This window comes from Hakea prostrata, chromosome 3 (genome assembly GCF_041222555.1).
Source record: "Hakea prostrata isolate BN-2017 chromosome 3, UWA_Hpros_2, whole genome shotgun sequence".
Taxonomy (NCBI): domain Eukaryota; kingdom Viridiplantae; phylum Streptophyta; class Magnoliopsida; order Proteales; family Proteaceae; genus Hakea; species Hakea prostrata.
The window spans coordinates 23,078,320-23,099,184 of NC_142602.1; the positions used below are offsets into that span (position 1 = coordinate 23,078,320).

At 36.5% G+C, this 20,865-nt stretch overlaps 2 protein-coding genes across 2 annotated transcripts; one reads left to right on the top strand and one right to left on the bottom strand.

The window, feature by feature from the left end:
- Positions 1–2,720: 2,720 nt before the first annotated feature.
- On the bottom strand, positions 2,721–9,096 carry LOC149021686 (anoctamin-like protein). The gene is made up of 16 exons (XM_089147158.1): positions 8,395–9,096; positions 8,012–8,081; positions 7,718–7,833; positions 7,203–7,329; positions 7,021–7,121; positions 6,799–6,890; positions 6,570–6,674; positions 6,303–6,485; positions 5,671–5,803; positions 5,452–5,565; positions 5,207–5,277; positions 4,991–5,118; positions 4,825–4,907; positions 4,624–4,731; positions 3,820–3,978; positions 2,721–3,608 (listed from the first exon to the last, which is right to left on the bottom strand). The coding sequence occupies exons 1-16, from the start codon at positions 8,578–8,580 to the stop codon at positions 3,495–3,497; spliced, it is 1,890 nt and encodes a 629-aa protein (XP_089003284.1). The 5' UTR covers positions 8,581–9,096; the 3' UTR covers positions 2,721–3,494.
- Positions 9,097–11,480: 2,384 nt separating this feature from the next.
- On the top strand, positions 11,481–12,772 carry VPS46.2 (SNF7 family protein). Its single transcript, XM_089149901.1, has one exon. It carries the CDS (start codon positions 11,640–11,642, stop codon positions 12,249–12,251), a length of 612 nt encoding a protein of 203 aa, XP_089006027.1. The 5' UTR covers positions 11,481–11,639; the 3' UTR covers positions 12,252–12,772.
- The last annotated feature ends 8,093 nt before the right edge of the window (positions 12,773–20,865 follow it).

Consider the following 20,865-nt stretch of genomic DNA (forward strand, 5'->3'; position numbering starts at 1 on the left):
TGTTTTGAGGGTGGTTGCCCCTCTTTGAGATTTGGTTTTTTCCCAAATCAGTGGATGATTCTGAAACCTAACAACCCTTCTCTTTTCTACCCGAAAAAAGAAAGGACATAAAGCGAATAAACTCCTTTATTATTATTGGTAAAGGATTTCAATTCAATCCTCTTAAATGTGTGATAGAGAAATATTGAAAGAGCATAATCCTTTATCATTGTAAGTGGAGAATCTAGACTCAATTGCTTTTGACTAATTGAAAACAAAAGTAAAAGATTATTACATATGTCACTAATTTATCCGGACCAATAATGAAAAGTATTACATAATCTAATCAAATTATTTAGGCATCTTCACTTTTTACCAATTTATATTCTTCCAGTCTAAAAGAAAAATATTATAATTTGATCAATCGAGTGGTTTCAAAAGTAACTTTTGATTTTCTTAGTAATTAAATGGGTTAGCTCAAAATTTAGAAGCCCACAATGAATTGAATATCACATCAATAAAGAGTAATTGAGTGTCCAATATTGGTTTGGTTTTGTTTTTGTTCCCCCCACCCCCCTAAAGAGGGAAGTTTGTATGTACTATATAGAATATTGCACTGAAGATAAGGTTAAATTGTATAATTACTAAAAGAAGAAAAAAAATTAACCTGTATTATATGTTTGTAATATGGAAAATATTATATAGAATAAATTACATTTACACCTCCTTTGTTTTCAGACAATTATGCTTACACCCCGTAGAGTTTATCCTCTTACAGTTACACCCCTTATCTCTTGAATTACATAACAAATTGTACCTCTATTTTTAGAATCGTAGGCTTAAGTGAGGAGTCCATGTTCTACATTTTCAGAATTTTCATTATTACCTTTATTTATTTCAAATCTTAGAGGAAAAAGAGAGAAAAATAAAATAAATAACCCAAAAATTATTTTTCTAAGCACTTTCTTTGAAAAAAAAAAAAAAAAATGGATTCATCCCGAAAATTGACTGACTTTTTATGTGTATATATTTTTTAATTTACAATAGGATTCACCAAAAATAAGTATATCTTTTGGTGTAAATGTAATTATCTGTTTTTATAAAAAAAATATTTAATTGTTTAGAAACACGATGTAAATATAATTTATTCCGTTATATATGAATATACTAAGGATTAATCATTGGTCCAATTTCTAGGTTTTGTATCAATATTCTCCTTATATTTCTTCACCACATATTTAAGGGAGAATCTACTTTTGAGTATTAACAAAGTGAACCATAAGTGGGATCCGGTTTTAAACATGTTGTCCTAAAAATGTGAGGAGCTGTCACACAACTCTCTATTGAGTATGTATCATTTCGAGGGAGCACATATAAAATACTATTTTGTCACATGTTTAACATTGAAATTAAGTTGTTTAGGGTTTGTGATTTCTACACGTTTGGATTTGAATGGTTTTGGTGAAAACATCTAATTAAAAAATAATAGTAATTAGAAATTTTTTTTTCTTTCCCGATACCCTATCAACAAACCAGTCACATGATTAGGGCTCATAGCTGAGCCGATTTTGGTTGGGGGGGGAGGGGAGGCTAAGTTGAGATCTTCTACCCTACGAATAGAGAGGAGTTCGGATCGTTTCCCCATAAGGCCTTACGACCATGTGGGACCCACATGTAAAAAATAATAAAAATATTAAAAGAAACCTAATCCTGTAGACCCCTCTTGTAATTGTGGTCAACAATGAAGGAGAAGATTTAGACTCTCCTCTCTATTCGTCACATAGAAGATCTCAACTTAGCCTCCCCGTCAATCCGCTCGGGCTACGAGCCCTAGTCGTTGTGACTGGTCTATTGATGAATGATAAAGGCATGAGAAAAAAAAAATTCTGATTACTATTATTTTTTAATTAGACGTTTTCACCACAACCACTGAAGTCCAAACGTGTAGAAAATTACAAACCTTAAACACACTTAATTTCAATGTCAAACATGTGACAAAATAGTTTTTTATATTAGAAAATATTTAGATCAACTAGGGAAATCGTTTTATTTATGGCTTCTTTACCGTATTATTTTTTAAGGACCAAAAGCAAACATGATGTTTACATGGATAGGTGTCGAATGCCTGACCATCTCATGGCTATTTTTAATTATTTTCCCTTCAAAAATGAACATTTTTTTTAATAATTTTGTTTGTTTTAAATTATTATAAAAAGTATAGACCTATATTATATAAGATACTTGAATCAGAGCATTTGAATGTAAGAAAGCTTCTGCAACTAAGAGAATGTTCCTGGATAGTCAACTCATGAACTGAGTTGGCTTGTGAAGCACACAAGTTCAAAGCCTTATATAAACCTACCCAAAGTCTTCTTCAGAAATTGAAAACTAGAAGCATTAATCAGTCAGAAGTACTCATAGCACAGGAAACATGTCATCTGGAGATGTTCTTGCTCTGAGTAATGGAGATGCAGAGAAGGAGCTCTGTTCATCATCGAAGCGCCAACGCTTGAATAAACGCTTCTCCTTCATGGAGATAACAATTGAATCAGGGAAGTCATTGAAGGAACTAGACTCTGATGAACTGGAAATGGAAATCAAGAAATGGGCTAAAACTGTTGTAAGATATGCTCAACAGGTCAGCGATCATCATCTTGGAAGCTCCAATGGTTAATCACCAGCACGTTGACGAGCTCTGAAGACTCTTGGGCAGTTCCATACCCTAAAGTCGATGGCTTCAAGCAAGGATCTCTGTTGTGGGTTCCCTTGTTTGGTGTTTCTTCTTTCTGTTTCTCTTCACAATCAGTTCGTTTGAGACTTCAACATGGAGGAACTAACTCTTGAAGAAGGTGGCTTCAGCAAGTTGCCAGACATTTCAAACTCTCAAGAATCAAAAAGGGAACAAACCCAGCAGGCCAGAAGACTTAAGAGCTTCAAAAACAGGAATATTCCATCCCTTCCTGGACTGTATTTGGATTTAAAATATGAAAAATATGGTCTTATTGATTGATTAATGTACAATTCATTCAAATTCTCATCAAATGTGGAATCAGTTCGCTCAACAAAAGAATCAAGAGCACATTAAGAGACCAAAAATAGTTCATTTAGCATATTTCAGAAAATGATTTTGTTCCTGCACCCATGATGATTTCAATTGTTATGACAAGGCACAAAGAGATGAAACCTGGGTGTGGTTAGTTGACAAAGACTGTTAGATCCATAGCAAAACTTGAAGATTACAAAGAAACAAAACATTCAAGGCAATACAGTAGTCAATCCCCTCGATCACTACAACCCATAACAGCAGAACTAACCAGTTTTGGTACATTTGTATCTACAAGACGACCTGTTATGTTAGCATTTCAAAACTCCAGATCAGACCCAGTACTAGTATTACTAGCATCATCATCCAATGGAGTCTGACATTCCCCAGGGCATCAGCTTCTATTTCTTGACATGGAAACCGCTTGGTAATGGAAAACAGAATTTTTTTTTTAAGGTTTGTGAAATCTCATTCATTCCCCCCACTCTACTTTCCTCCCAGAGATGGTCCTCAAAAGTTGTTTAGAACACACTTCCTCTGCTTGTGCTGCATTCTTCACACGGTTTTGTTTTACCCAAGCAGGTTCCTGCAACAAAGAACAAATGCTACAACTATTACTATTTCCCTGCTTCTTGAGCTTTTAGTTTACATAATGCCTTCCCAAGTAAATATTGTATTATCACCAATCCATACTCAAGAGACCAGCTGACATGAACCAGGGTAAACTAATGAGGAACGAGATGGAAAATGTTGATTGAGATAAGCAGCCTCAGTAGATTATGAAAAGAGTACTTCACCTCTGGCACAAAACGTGAGAACCCAAATTTGATGAGCAGGAGGATGTGCTCGATGATAAGAATAGCTGCTAGGCCTGGCTCCATACTCCATTTACCCTCAAGATCATACAAGCAAATGAGAAGCCCACAGTTGGTGCAGATTGACACAACTACAAGAAACTGAAGTACCCACACAATCATTTTAAACAAATGTTACATGTATGAAAGAACAATGTGGGATAAAAAAAAAGAGAGAGAGAAAGAAAAAAGGGGGTGCTAATGAAGTCTTCTGTTGATACCAATGCGTTCAATTTTTTTACAATTCCATGACAAAATTCCAAGTTACTTCTATAAAAAGGGCGAATCCACTGCGAAAGTTACAATTCCATGACAAAATTCCAAGTTACTTCTATAAAAAGGGCGAATCCAGTGCCAAAGGCTTTCGCAGAAGCAGAATCTGGGGGTAGTTCTCCTATGCAGTTGTATGCAGTTGTACCCCAACAATTTTTGTTGGGAGGCTGTCTCAATGCCTTGACCTCGGGGCTACTTCTATGTTCTAACCAAGTACATACCTAACCAAATACATACCTATAGTCAACCATCTATCTCCAGATTCTTTATTACAAAAGAACTTTTATTCACATGCAGGAAAGAAGATCGACCAGGAAACTTGATCGCTAGTATATGGTTAGAACTCATCAAAACACAGATTTGACCCCCACCCCTCCCTATTTTAACCATATGAGACCCAAAAAGCATGGTAATTCCACAGTGCACCTCCAGTATTAACAACAAATGTTCCTAACTACGATGACATGTACAAACCTGGAATATATTCAGCCAAGCTCCAATTGTTGCAGCAGGACGAGGAACAGGCCTCCTAAACATGACAAGCAGCTTCAGTGCATCGGTCCTGATCTCCGTGATATTATTCTGTACCACACAATAACAAATACTTCAAAATAACCATCACAAGAACACTATTACATTTCCAATCACAGATTAAAAAGAAGGTATTCTACTAACCAAGGCAGCAAAGGAGAATGCAAGAGGACAAGCACATGCAAACATCATGATCATTCCAAACTGCAATGTCAACTCCAGATAGTCTGCAAGGGATTACAGATCTCAAATCAGCCAACAGCTCAGGGATTGCAACCAAACTGATATTTTCAAAACTTTGGTTCGTTACCATCAAATAAACCATCTTCAAGTTCTTCACTGATGCTGGCAGAGTAAACAGGTTTTAAATACTCTTTTTCTACTCTAGAAGCCAGACTAATCTTCCCTGTTGACGATCCACCCTCGTGTTTTTTCTTCCTTTGTGACAGAGGAGACAATCAAATGTTTGTCCTGGTAATTGATATGGAAGATAAACCCAATAGATTCCCCAACTCATGCAACTTACCTAAAAGCTCTAAATTTTTTATAGCTGTATTGGATGTATGGAATGGAATTCTCCAGTAGATTTTGAAATTCCTGGCAAAAATCACAGCCAATGTCCAAGCCATATAAAGCCAAAAACAAAGAAACAGATCAGATCACACTAGATTTTGAAATACCTGGCAAAAATCACACCCAATGTCCAAGCCATATAAAGCCAAAAACAAAGAAACAGATCAGATCACACTAAAGAATTTGGATTGCTCTTACCTGAGACACAATTAGACGTTGAATCAAGACTTGGCGAAGAGTTATTATGTTGCGGTGCAAAAGGGCATGATAAAACAGACCAATATATGACTGCATAAAATATAGGCCAAAAACCTGGGAAGGAGAAGGTACAGTTTCGTTATCAGCTACCGGAAGTACTGCTTTGGTGCTTCCACCAAAATGATGTGCCAAAAGAGTCCTCTTGAGTCATTACTTTACCTTGTAGACCAAGCTTTCAGCCCTATATTCGGTGCTTTTGTTATTTTCATGATTAATGAGCTCGACTGAAACCTTGCCTCCAATCCTGGTGAGATACTGAATTATGAAGAGATACAAAGCTGTAAGCCCAAACCTGAAAGACCAAAGAAAAGTACATGAATGCCACAATTGAACTTCATGAAAACTCACCACACAGCATAAATCAAACTAGAACCAAAAACAATCAAAATGGCATGCAGATTGTGAAATCGTCAGATGCATATAGCAGCTTACAGAAAAATAGTGCTGAGTAAACCTAGATTAAGTTGTGAAAGTTATATCGATAAAAAATCATATAAATGTGCTTAAACATGGGAATAGCATCTGCAAAAATATCATATATGAATTTACAATGTATAAAAGCAAATTCTATAACCCTGGAATGACATGACAAGTCAATAATGTTAAAAGTATAAAAAAAGTGGTCTATATTTCTTAAATAACCAAGCCAAATAGGAATGGATAAACAGATTGACTTCTATTAGGAGCACCAAAACTTATATGACCATACAGCCAGCAGACCAAGTGGAAATCCCCTCAATAACAAATTAACCTATTTAAGGGAGAAGCCAAATGCAACTTAGATTTCTTACTTCATCATATCGGACCCAAGAACTTCATATAGGTGAGCATAAGCCAGCTCAAATGGCAATTGGAGACAAATTATACTTGAGATAAAAATTGCATCATTTCTGAGTCGTAAAAGATGGCCAAACCACTCCATGGAGGACTGGACAGAACTCCTTTCCTTTTCCACCAAATAACTTTTCTGCCATCTTAACAAGAATTTGAAAGATATTAGCCTTCATTCATGACAATGTAACCTAAAAGCTAGGAAATAGATGCTGATAACTAAATACCTGGCTAAAAGAGCAGAGTTCTTACGCTTCCAGAACTGGAGGAACAACACAGCCCATGATGTAATGCATATGAAGAAAATTGGAAGTCCCAATAACTGCCATGATCTAGAGAAGATGTAAACGAAGCACAATAACGGGTCAAGCAACACAAGACACAATTGAATCTGCTAAGACAAATGTTACAGAATTTGTAACAGCATTCATGGAAATTGGGGGAATTGAAGCCTACCCAAAATTAAATAATTGCAGAGTAACCCCCAATACTGCTGGAAAGAACATCCACTTTGTATACATTCCAAGAAAAGCAAAATATGTGGCAACCTACATGAAAGACATTTAGTGTCTTTTATAACATGTCAAGACAGACAACATGGTTTAAACTTAATTAAAAACAAATAAATAGATAAACGTAACACTGGAAGAATAGTCCACAACCATAAGTATGTTCAACCTTCATCCCAAAATATGAGTAGATCTCATCAATCGGTTGACGTGTGATGTCCTTCCAATTTAGTGCCCAATTCCTTAAGAGCTGCTTCCTCGTTGGTTCATCTATAAATCAAAGGAACCATCATACTTTTGAAGCTGCAACTTTTCATTGGTGACTAGCAGAGGAGATGTGAATGAGCATACCATGGATAGGGAAAACCTGTTTGACAACACCTACTGATTGCAAAGTTGTCAGTAGAGATTCCCCTGGTTCCCAACCAAATTCTTTTCCATCAAAGTTTAGAGTAACAGCAGAATCCTTCCTGTTTACCTGCAAGATTCAACAAGAATAACTAGACTGTCAATGTATTTCCAAAACTCAGAGCCTTAATTTTATCTATATGTATTTGTTTTCAACTGCATCTTTTATTATCAGCTATGAATGCCACTTATAGATCCTCCATCAGCAACTTCTTCCTAGTAAGTTTCTCCCCTGTTAATTGCTCTCATGAAACGAGTTTTGAGGTTGCGATGTTTAACCTCTTGAGGATCTGATCAATGTGGGACCATAAGAGGGAGAACCAAATCTACGCTCAATGAAAAGCAGAGAAAAATCACATGAAGGATGGTGATAGAGCCAGTTTCTCAGTTCTCTAATTAGAACAGAGAGAGAGAGAGAGAGAGAGAGAGAGAGAGTTTACGTGTTTTTAAGGACTCACAATTCCATAAATAATGTGATGGAAGCAATGATACCGCTCACACCAACTAAATAATGAACCATCAGGCTGCCTCACAAATGCATCAGCCTCATCCCATTCAAATTGCAATTCCATTCCTGAAACCAATACCAAGAACAGTATATGTGGCTCACAATTGGGCGGTGAGATTTACTAAATATAACAAGAAGATAAAATTCTTTGACAATAATTGATCTTCTGCAAAAAGATAGTTTCATCCTTAAAGATGGCAAACGAGCTGAATCCAATAAAATAACAAAGGAAACTGACTGTTACCAATGGAAGTAAGCTTTCTCATCTGCAACTCAGCTGCAGCTCTCCCCAGTATCTCCAAAGGTGCTGCCAACTAAAGGTACCCCAAAACAAGAATTTATGGAATACACAAAGAAAATATTATCTTTCAATGGCCCTACCCTATTGAACTCCAAATCCTAAATTTCTGTTACACATAATAAAAAACGTCAAACTGGACAAGAATTTTTTTTCTTCCCTTTTCTGCTAAAACAACCATTAGTACACCTTGCATGTTCCTACTTTCAAATATCCATGGAACAAAAACACCATCAAATCAAATGCATCAAACTTCAAAACCTAATTTTCGAAAAGCACGTGCAATGAATGAGCCACATTATTGCCTAACGGGAATAATAGGATCAAACCTTGATAAACTCATCTGAAAGCCCATTGACATTCTCAACAATCAATCCCGACTTCCGTAATTCAAACACCAGAAACTCAACGCATTTTCTGCAATCATCTCCTTTAGATTTCCTCCTTGGAACGACGATCGTAATCTCAAAACCAGTCTGTTCTTCGTGATGGCTTTCCATCTGGGTCACGACCATTCCAAACCAAATCCCATGTAAGAAAACATCAGATAGCTCAAATGGCCTAATGGGTTTTGTAGTTTTGTAACATCTGGTCAAGCGGTGAGGTGGGTCTAGTCGGTTGGGAAGATAAGAACGAATTAAGGGAGAGAAGACAAAACGTTGAAATTAACAACACACGATTGAAGAGAACTACAGCAAGAGAGAAAGAGATGAAACTGTCTCGAGTCTTGAGACACAAATGTTGCAGAACGAAGGAGACACGTGGGTGGTGACATTGGTTGGAAATGGCCGTTTCTTTGCCATGGCTAAATGCAGAATTTTCGGGTTTTGAGTGAGTTGCGGAATCGTGTCCTGCTGGGTACGGTTCTTGATTGTGGTTTCGCTTCTGGATTGCCAGAAAATTTTGTTTTGTTTACAGGTGAGTGATGTCTCATGACACTGAGTGAGCTTAGCAAGTGTTCTATGTGCTCCAGCGATTTTCCTGTGATGAAATTTGATGTAAAGCTAGAAAATGCTCAAACCATTGCTCGAAATCCGAATAATTTTTGCGATGGTAATGGAAATGGAAATTCAGGGAATCGGATTCGGTCAAATTTATAATTGAGAGATGGACAGGAATCGGTATCACATCCACTAAACAAGGGATGAGTGATCGAAGCCCGAAGGAATAGTCTAGTAGAGAGGAAACATTAATATTATAGGTTTACAGTTGACATTAAAATTTTAGTTTCCACTAAAGGTCATAATTAAATTAAAAACTTTTGCTTTTCACATCACATATCTCTCTGTTATGTATAATAGTGTATCACCACAAATGTACATTATATCACAAAGACGGTTGAGATTAAACCTGTAACAATCAAAAGGTTGGGCACTCGTCTATTGGTATAAAGTAGGTATTGGTTTTAAAAAAAGGGGTGTAAAGTAGGCGACTTTATTTAAAGTCTAATGGTAATCAGTGTACAATAGAACATGAGCATGGACACGAGACACTCAGAACCATACAATACAATAGAATGATAATTTTTTGAAGAACAATCTCTAAACATCCACATAGAAAAAGCTACAAGATAGACAACAAATATTGTAAGCATAAACAAAATAAAATGAAAATCACATACCTATGGATCAATATCTGGTAAGGTATTGGTATGGTACCAAATATCAAATCACGCAAATGTATCATTACCGTTTACTATATCATATTTATTCAGTACAAAATGGTTTTGATATTTGATATGGTACAGGTGCATTATGGTTTCATTTGTGTCATTTGGTACAATTATATCAAATTTATATGTGTGTGTGTTTTTACTTATAGTAATTAGCATAATGATGTTGTTCTATTATTATATTTGTGATATGGAGAAAATATAACCGAACCTGGTTCAATCTTAGTTCGATCCTCGACCCTGGTCGGGACGAAAGGAATCGACTCGATTCCTAGCGGGCAGGGTCCAATAGGTAGCTTGCTGAGGAAGAAAACTAACTCAGTCACAAGCACATCCTGATCCGCTACGATCAGAATGAACTAATCGTCAAAAAGACGGGCAACAACATTTGCGGCTGATGCTTATCACTATTATATGGATAACTACCATATAACGATCGTATTATCAAAAGAGTCATCTACTAGTCCAATCTAATAGGGATCTATCCGTTAAGATCGATGACTATCTTGAAGAAGGCTCAAATACATCGAACGAAGGAGATTTGAAGGTACACTTTATATAAGACATCACCTACTCACAAGGTAGAAGGACACACACATACAATTTGAATCGTATTCTCGTTATTCATTCCTTAGCTCTGTGCTCAAGCAAAGCCTTTTGTGATTAAGTTCATCAACTGACTTAGCCTTCGGAGGTGGACTCTCGATCCTAGCGATCGGGCTACATCTGACGTTGGTTTTCGTAGGTCATCCACAGGAGATCTAAGGGCTGAGCAAATTTTCGACGCATCAATTTGATATAGTTTAAGCAACACAATTTTGATTTCAATAAAAGGCACATGGTATGAATTAACATCAAACTCAACCTAGATGGATCCTCCTTTTTTGATTCAATACGTTTTGAGATAAGTGGTATAGCACGTGACTCTAATCATCAGGTGGTGTTTGCTTTTGGACAAGGAACGGGCTATCAGGATTCTCTTACTACAAAAGCATTAGCCATCAGGCATGGACTCAGTATTGCCCTAGATTTTCCATATCCTCGTGGAAAGTGACAACCTCACGCTGTTGCAGGGGATTACATATCCAACATCTTGTCACAGTTGGAAAATCTTCCATGTGCTCAATGATATCTCAAGTTAGCAACAACCTTCACAGAGAGTTCATTTACACATGTATATCATGAAGCAAATTTCACCGCTGATGTGTTGGCCAAATCTGCAGCACTATCTCAAAATTGGTTTGTGTACCACCATACCTCACCCCCTTTTAACATAAACCTTGCTCCATGACTCTCTACGACGTAAGATCCCTCGTAATTTTCTCTTGAATAAATAAAGTTCTCTTTTCTACTAAAAAAAAAATAAAAAAATTAACATCCTTGCCAAGGAGACCATCATTTCAATAAGGCGATAAAATTGGGGATGGTGGTTTAGAGTCGGGTGTGAGCCAAGGGCTCAATTTTGCAAATTTACAACCTCTAAAACCCTTAACATGAAAATAAAATATTTACTTAGATGGTTAGATTTAGCTGTGTATACGTGGCAAGCATCTAACATCAACTACGGCACCCAAAAAAAAATAAAAAATAATAATAATAATTTCGGCTTTATGTGACAATTGGTAATTTGGTTTGGTTCTGAATTACCAATGTGGTTGGTTTAGCGCTTTGATTTCGAATTCGTGCAGTTGTTTTTTTTTCTTCCTAACAAAATATAATAAAATGTCCCATCTGAAAGGAGAAAGCAAATAAAGGAACCTAACGCGTTTTTGGGCCACAAGCGAATTGGGATTTGGGGGGAGAGTGGAAATTCTCCGATCAGCTCGATAGATAGAAAGAAGAACCTAGCAATTGCAGACAAGGCTCTGTTTGAGAGATTGAGAAGCAGCGTAATCGATCGTGATGGGAAACACGGAGAAGCTGATGAACCAGATCATGGAGCTTAAATTTACTGCTAAAAGCTTGCAACGGCAATCCCGCAAATGCGAGAAAGAAGAGAAAGCCGAGAAGCTCAAGGTCAAGAAGGCAATCGAAAAGGGTAACATGGATGGTGCTCGAATCTATGCGGAAAATGCTATTCGTAAGCGTAGTGAACAGATGAATTACCTTAAATTAGCCTCTCGTCTCGATGCCGTTGTTGCTCGGCTAGACACACAGGCTAAGATGAATACGATCACTAAGTCCATGGGTTCCATTGTTAAATCCCTAGATTCTACCCTCGCTTCTGGAAACCTGCAGAAGATGTCGGAGACCATGGACCAGTTTGAGAAGCAGTTCGTTAACATGGAGGTTCAGGCTGAATTCATGGAGAGTTCGATGGCTGGAAGCACATCTCTCTCCACCCCTGAAGGCGAGGTCAACAGCCTCATGCAACAGGTGGCTGATGATTATGGTTTGGAGGTCTCTGTTGGTCTGCCACAGCCTGCAGCTCACGCTATTCCGACCAAGTCGTCGGAGAAGGTGGATGAGGACGACCTCTCCAGACGCCTTGCGGACCTCAAGGCCAGAGGGTAGATCGTTTATTTAGTGAGTCAATACTTGCCTGGGGTGCGTTAGCTAATATCTGTGTATATCGACTTGTTTACTGTTCTGTTCCCTTTACTTCTAATGCAGTCATATAGACTCTCTTATTGATCTGTATACTTACTATGTGGTGACTTTCACTTCACAACAAATTAGAATATGTTTGCTGAAATCGTCTTTAACTGGAATTCGAGCTTTACTTGATTTTTTGTTGTCTTTTAAGTTATGCATTTTGATTTTGGATGACCTGTCGGGGTCACCTACCCTTTGTTGTGAAGCTTATCTGTAATTCTGTAAGTTTTTAAATTCTTTTCACCCCAGTTTTTGTTTTTCAATGTACAATGATGACTTAAACAGCATTTGGTATCATGCACATGACCTCAGTAAGGTCTCTGTGGATTTTTTGAGATTGGCATAGATTTTGCAGGTGGTACGTTAACATTTGGCATCTTATACATGGAACCGAGTGAGGTCTCGGTGGATTTTGGGTTTGCATAGATTTTGCAGGAGGGTACATTCTTCATTTTATTAGGTGTGTACCATTTATACTGTCATTGCGATCTATCTTGCCTGATGTCCAGCTCCCTCTCCCATTTCGTTCTTTTATCCATTTCTTTGGATTATGGAACCTGTGAATTCGTTCAACTTTCTGGCAGTATACTCTCTTCAGAAATTTGAAGTTTCATAGGCATTAGGTGGCATGTCAAGATGTTCAGGAATACTGCTATCAATTGGACCATTTGTTATAGTCAGAAGTCATCCAGGAAACATTTTGAATCCATTTAAAGTTGGTATTCCTTTTGTTTCTTCCTGAAATGATTGTTTTCTATCATCACTGCACCCCATTTTGCTACTCCCCTCTAGCAGTGATGTTTCTTAGACGCTTTCCTCCAATGAAGTCATGATTTCCATATCTGATTTCACCTGCCATAGGATGTGGAAGAAGAAGAATGTTATGTGATGCACTATTCTCATGATGGGTGCTTTATAATTTTGCATTTTGCATTCAGATGATGTGGGATCCTACTCATATCAGTCAGGTATTTACAGAAGTGGAGTCTACTTTTCAAAATTAATGGGATAGGGGGAGTTGGGGCTTTCATAATTATGGGGACTTGACTTTAAAAGATGATTTTAACAAAAATGCAAGTAGTTTCTGTGTCCTAATTCTGTAGTGTGTTGTCTTCATGAAAGTTGATTTAAATTTTTGGATCAGATATTGCCGAATTCTACACAAGGAATTCTGTCAAAATTAATATAAGGAGAGTTGGGATTCTTATAATGAATGGGTTTGATTTGAGAAGGATAGGTTGCACATTGTGGACCTTGTGCCTTATAGTATGTTTGAGAATATGTAGAGTTGGTCTCATGGAATGGTTTATTAAGGTTGTGGTGAGTGGGAAGGGTTCATTAAATAGGGTAAAGTGAAGGGGAAGGCTAGGTTAGAGAGTTGTAGAGGTGGGAATTAGTTATTCCTCATCCTCTCGTCCTTTCTTTTCCTCTTGTGTTTGTGCTGGCTGATTTCTATGACTTTGCATGGTCTAGATCCTCAGGATTGAAACTAGAAGTTGGGGTGATTTGTTGGAATTAGATGATGAAGAGTGGAGAAATGGATAGAAGTATACTTGGGAATTAAGGTTTTCAAGAGAACCAAACCTTGGTGGTGGGGGGGGGGGGGAGCAGAGCTGCTTTAGTACCTTTTTATGCCGGCCAGACTGACTTCTTAGTTAGCTTAGCTGAGTGATTTGTTGCTTTCTTAAAAGTTGTAGCTAAGTGACTAATGCATTTGTAGTCACAATCTTAAAATTTAATAGTTTTTAAGGTCTTTGGTGCGACTTTACATCATTTGGAAGATGGAACTTCAACTCCAGATCTGTTGACATTATTTGGAAAACCATTTGTTTTGATGTTTCCTCAAAACCACAACTAGTCAACTACTTCCCCATCCCCCTGTTGTAAACACCCCCAATGAATAGGCTCATTGTTGTTACACTGGGGTTTAAATTCCACCTTTGTGGTTTCCTCTTCAAAGCTCCCCCCCCCCCCAAAAAAAAAAAAAAAAAAAAAAAAAAAACACACACACACACACACAGACAAGTATATTTCCTCTTTTCTCCCCTTGGAGTCTTGGTAATGAAGTTATGAACTCATCCGAAAAAAAGTTACAGTTGTTATTTCCTTATTCTTCTTTGTAGTAGTAGCACTGAGAGATTTAAAAGCCCATTTTAAACTGGCATGCAGATGATATATTAGAATTAAATGTTGAAGGGTGGAGGATCAGATCAAATCAAATTGGAGAGAGGAGAAGGGCTTTTAAGATAACTAGACCATGAAGGGTGAGCAATTACAGTTAATGAATGATTCTGTACTGGCAAAGAAAACAATAGCTTATCATTTATGCCGGCCTCAGTGAATTCATAGAATGCCAGCTTAGCATAGTCACTTGCCTCGGTGAATTCTGTACTGGCAAAGATACCAGCATATTTGTACTCCAAGCGTAATGTTTTCGTTAGTTGAGGGCATAGAAAGAGACAAAGAGTCAAAATAGAGTTGTCTCCTCCTCTCCCATAGTATGAGCAATGAGAGATCTAGGCTGGTTTAAAGCTAATCTACATGCTTTTGTTGTTGGTTGCTATTGCTTCTGACGCACTTCAGTGTTTCTTATACTTTCTCGAATACTGTTGACATCTTTCAATGTCTACTGGTGTTATACTTGCAAAAGTTAAAGCTTCTGTTTCTTTATGATTTGTCTGCATTGTTGTGCTTCTGTTACATGCAAGATGGTTGAGTTTGCTGGACGTGATTTGCATTTTTATATGCCTTTACTTGAATTTCTCGGAATGTTATTTGCAGGTTACAATTAGCAGGTCAAAGATTTACGTTTCCTATTTATTTAAATATCTTATTCTTGAGTATCCGAGTCCCAGGTACCTTGTAAGACGTGGTTCATTCATTGGTGAGCGCCCGAGGAGGCATCTCACTGCTGGGCTGCGAGTCTGGATCTTCTACCCGTTGGGTTAGAGGATTGTGTTTCCCTCACACCAATCACTACACATATAGGAGGGGATTTATTTTCTCTCAAATCTCCTAAATGTGTGGTAAAGGGGATTGAGGGAAGCACAATTCTCTACCTGTCCCAATAGAGGATCCTAACTCAGTGGGCAGTGTGTGGTACACATTTGGGGACCTTGCTTGGGTCATGCGAATGCGCATGACCATCAAGCCAAGCATTTTGGGAGGTCAGATCAGAACTTTGGTCGAGATCAAAATTTCGACCGAAATATCGGATCGGATGGTCGAAATTTTGGCTTGATGGTCATGCGCATTTAAGGCGCATGACCCAAGCAAAATTACACATCTGGGCATACACTCAGAGATGCCTGTGCAAGCCACCCTTACATTAGGCACTCATGGGGCTGGCACGTTTATTGGAGAATCCTGCTGCTTAGAAGTTGCTGGAATCTAAAATCCTCAGGTGATTTAATTGCCAGTATAATGTTAAAAACAAGATCCGCTATATCAACAGAAAACACGAACACTTGAATCATTTGAAATGTGAAAATTATTGTGAGTGGGAAAAATAATACGCTAGCAACAAACTAGAGAAGTAAATTTCACTTTTACGTTAAAATATTTGTATTTCGTTTTGCAACCAAATGAACTCTTGGTGGATATGGTAACTGGCAAAGGCTGAGAAATATAATTAGTCTTATCAAAATCAATTATTATAGGCCTTGAACGACATCCTTGTTGGATGTTATTGTACCAATTCGTACAGAGAGGACCTAAGCGTGTGGATTGGCGGTCAGACCAGGTTGGACATGATTTGATTAGAAATGGACCATTCATTTCTTTATAGATGAAGGGTATATGTTCATAAATTATATCTAAAGGTTCAGATTAAATTAAAATAATTTTTAAAATTATTATTTTCTGAATAATATCCTGCTGATAAGATTCCACCAACAGGGCAGGGGGGAGGGGCGCTCAATCATGGACTTGGAGATGCAGATCAAGCGTTTAGGAACGTGTGATTGGACCTCCCAAAGGACCCAAACATCGCTTTTGCATACCAAAGCTTCATGCATACACATCCATCGGGTCATGGGTCCTTACATTCTGGGACCTTGCCTATGTCTTGCGCATTAACGGTGGAGATTGAGATACGACCAGATTTTGATGCAATGGTCTGCTAAACCATCTTGTGCATTAAATATGTAGGATTGAAGCAAGATGCTACCTTCAGAGGCGTTTAGAAGAAATCCAGGCTTGTTGGACAATCTCAAAATCCTAATTGGTTAAGCAACTCTATAAGTTCCTCTAGCATAACTCTCATTTAATAGTGATGCTCATTTACTTTTTTACCATTCTCTAGTTACTTAGCTTGGATCTCTAAATCCTCATCTTCAAGATGGTGTTGTATTTGAATCTGACTTGATTATTGTAGGCAGTTCCGCTCTCATTATTGTCTATGGAACATCCATTTGCCCGACCAGCCAGATTCAACTGTAGTTCACTCGAAGCGTCAAATTTGTCTATGGAACAGATGTGTATGATTGATGAACCAAAAACTTCCCCATATCGATTGGTGCTGATTCTGAGTTGAATCAACCATACATTTCTTTCTTTGCAAATCAATCATTCATATGTATATTTTCCATTTGAATCAGTTACAGATTCAAGATGAAGGACGCATCAAAGTAAAAGAGAATCATTGCGAAACCATCGACAGCCACAGTTAGCATTGCAACGGATATTCCATGCAGAAAACAGTAGAATGGTGCAACACTCATGCCTTTGACTTCTCGTCAATGGAAAGTTAGCATTTGGAAAAGTTTCAGTAGATTTTTACTTTTACATTGATTTCACCTGGAGAATAAATTCAGTAGAAATTTACATGGAGAATTTCCTTTACTGGCTTTCTACCTGGAAACAAAGCCTTGTGGAAAGGATTGGGCTGGTTGGGGAAGACAACGAGCACTGGTGGAGGGAGATGAAATACAGGCTACATTACTAGCAATTTGGCTGGGATTACAAAACACTAAACAGTCACATCGTTGGATTAAAGAAATTTGGTGCAATCAACCAAGGGTAATCCAATTACTATCCAAACCAAAATAACATGCTTGGCCTATACAATACACCCCTCTTTTGGCAAAAATTCTACTACAGATAGATCATCCAGCATTTTGTAATTTTAAATCCCCTATCCTAATGGCTAATGCAACCTTTTAATACTAAGGCCACTAAAGCCTTAGAGTCTAACTATTATAACAGTTTAGATAACTCCTATTAGGAGCATAACTGTAACGTTTTGACAACTTACTAAACGAGCACTGGTGTTTTCAAATCTTGTTAGGGCGTAACTTTCCCCCAACCCTAGTAAGGACATAAAATTTATTGTGTTTATAAATGCATAATTGTAATATATGAGTAAATTTTCCAAAATTGTGTTTTAAGTACACTAGTTTCCAAAATTCATTGTATTTCCAAGCTTTATTGTGTTTATAAATACTGTCACTCACTTAGGTTCTAGGTGAGCTTGAATAGTTGTCACTTTTAAGTACACTAGTAAACTTCCATTTGTAGATACACGAGTAGCTATGAGAGAAGTAATATCTCTCACATATATGGCATGGTAATTAATTTCTATAAAAAAGGTAATTAATTAACTTTCATATTTATGTCCAAAATTACTAATAGATTTACGTTGTTAGAATTATTATGAAAGAAAAATAATATTTCGAGCTATATAATGTAAAGTAATGAATACAAGTGAATTAAGTGAACGCAAAGAAATGTTAAAATTGTGATGTTTATTAAAAACGCTAATCATGTGAAGCATTTTAAGAGTACTTCATTCTTTTTTTTTTGGTGATTTAGAATTGCTTTTTTCATACATTATGCATGCTTTTTTGCCTAAACAATTTCAGGGACACCCCAATATAATTGGTGAAAAACATGAATACCCGAAAACTATGCCAAATTGGCAATCACCCTCTTTTCCATCAGAAAATTTAATTAGTTAATAGAAATGAAGAGTATATCATTATATGTATTATTCTATAGCTTATAATACAAAATGGCGAATTGAGGAAGAAGAAAGGAAGAAATAATATGAAATTTAAGATTCAATTTTCTTAGAAGCAACATTGTAAAGTCAAAAAAGAATAAGAATAATATAAGAATTATGAAATTATCTAACCATGACTTAATGAAATTTACTAACGAAATGTACCATTGTGAAAATTTAAGAGACGTTTTAGGTTGTGTGCCAATTTGATATATTTTTTGGGTGTTTGTGCTTTTTGCCAATTGTCTTGGAGTGTCTTTTGAAAAATTTTCTTTTTTATTTAGAAATATATTATGCATGACTGTGATAAATAAATAATCATATAAAATTTGCATGGATAATCAGAATGTTTGTGGTTATTGTCTCTGGTTATTCTATGTGTTTAGTTATATTTGAATACAATGATTTTCAATTTATCTTTTATTGAATAATAAATTTGATATACTGGAGGCAATTGAAATTAGTACTAACATGTAAGAAAAAAATCTCAAGTAAATTTTTATTTCTAATTTCATAAAAAGATGAACAAATTAGACTATTTATTTTTTATGAGTTGAATTATCATCCAAATCCTTCAATTACATAATTTCATATATTTTTAGGTGGTTCTTGACATGCTCTTTTTATTATAAACAATAAATTTGAAGTATTGTATATTAGAATTAACTGAAAATTATAATTTACAATTATGAAGTGAAGTGGTATTAGACTAATAAGAGTTTTAGTGTTTGATATTCTAAGTTTGATTAAAAAAATTAGATATTTATTTTTTCTCTTCCATAATAGTGTGCAAGTCACTTATCTTATCTCCTATAATTGAGATAATTGAGAAGGAAGAGAATAATTAAGTAGTAAAATTAAAGAAAATGATAAAAAAATGAAAAAAGGTATTACAAAAATTAATTAACACAAAATAAAGAAAATAATTATTAAGTAAGTATGTATTATTAAAAATGGAATTGCAATTAATATTGATTACTATTATATAATTAAATGAAGTTACATATTTTGGCATTATTTATTATTGTATACAGATTAAATGACTAAATACTTTTAAGGAAATAAAAATGCAACAATTTCTCTTGAATTCATGTTTTTATAATTGTAGTATGATTATTTTTTATTTTAAATTCTTCATTTCTTGCAGATTCTGGTCAACAAGAAAAAGTGATGTAACCCAAGTCTGCGGGAAAGCGTATGGTTTAGTCAAGGAACTTCCAACGAAAAGGGAAAGCTTTTAGGGTATACAATAAAATTAGAGTTTGATGGATGCAGCGAGGAATGGAGAAGAAATAGGGTTTGATATGGCCTTTCTTTTGTAGCTCAATTGCAGACCTGAATCACTTTGGTGAATTGAATCCCTTTTGTGAACTAAATTCATGTTCTAAACAAAAATCTGAACTGTAGAATTTTTGCAAACAGTTTGCAGAAACTAATGTTAGTTCTAAAGCTTCTTGCAATCCTAGGGAGATTAAAAGGGGGTGGAACGGGGAATGGGGCTGAGATTGATGATCTCCTAGAAGGAGTAGCACCTGCTGTGGCTGAAAGAAGATGGGGGAGGGCTAAGAGGCATGGGGAGGTTTGGGAATGGGCTGAAACTAAAGGGAAGGCATTGGGAATGACTTGCAATGGGATTAGGGGCAATTCTAGGTCTCAACAAGAAGGGGAAGGGGCTGGAAGGCTACGGTTGTAGGGGAGGAGCTTCCTAGGGAGGCTTGTAACTTACTTGGGAAGGTGTCGGAAAGTTGCCGGAAAGTTGCTCCATGCGCAGGAATGTCTTGAGGATCTCTTGAGACTCCAGTAGTTGGAGAAGCACAAATTCCGAACTCAAAACTCTCAACCAATGCTCACCCAATGAAGGAGACCCAGGTCCTTAATCAATTCAATTAATCATCAAACTAAAAAATAACTTACAATGACAGGCTACTTATAGCATAAATAACTAATTCTGACTTAACTTAGGACTTCCTTATCAGATAAGGATTCCTTTGCAACTCAATTGGACTCTTTAAAACAATTATCAAAATGAATCAAATTACTACATAATCTCACCCCTTAGATTTGAGATCTCACACATACAGTTTAAGTGTTATTAAGCATATATTATTTATTCTATTTAGATAACTTAAGACCTAAACAACCAAACTACAAACAAATTGGACTTCTTTAGCTCACAATGGAAGATTCCCAACTCATGACAAACTACTCGAATCGACTCCTAACTAGACTTGACTGACTAATAAGGGCAAAAATGCTCAAAATACCCCTCTCGTAAGGTTTGGCCAGCCTAAGAGGCTTCTTGGATCCTTTATGGGGGCCCCACTTAGGGTTTTAGAAAGGGACCCTATGCTCACATCAAAAGTAAATCCTACAGGAATCACAAAATTGCTATAATAGGCCTACATACTAGAAGTAAAAGTAAATACTAAATCAGAAATTTTGCCACCCACAAGCCCCAACCACAAAAAAAAAAAAAAAGAAAAAAAAAAAAAAAGGTCAAATTTCTGCAAGGATTTAGTGAAATCCTCAAAA

What these genes read in the sequence shown, in the direction of transcription:
- LOC149021686 (XM_089147158.1), bottom strand. Translation starts at nt 8,580, where the DNA reads ATGGTCGTGACCCAGATGGAAAGCCATCACGAAGAACAGACTGGTTTT. An exon ending in ATCACATTATTTATGGAATT is followed by an intron (nt 7,330 to 7,717) that starts GTGAGTCCTTAA and finishes TGAATCTTGCAG; the next exon opens with GTAAACAGGAAGGATTCTGC. An exon ending in AACGTCTAATTGTGTCTCAG is followed by an intron (nt 5,278 to 5,451) that starts GTAAGAGCAATC and finishes GATTTTTGCCAG; the next exon opens with GAATTTCAAAATCTACTGGA.
- VPS46.2 (XM_089149901.1), top strand. Translation starts at nt 11,640, where the DNA reads ATGGGAAACACGGAGAAGCTGATGAACCAGATCATGGAGCTTAAATTT.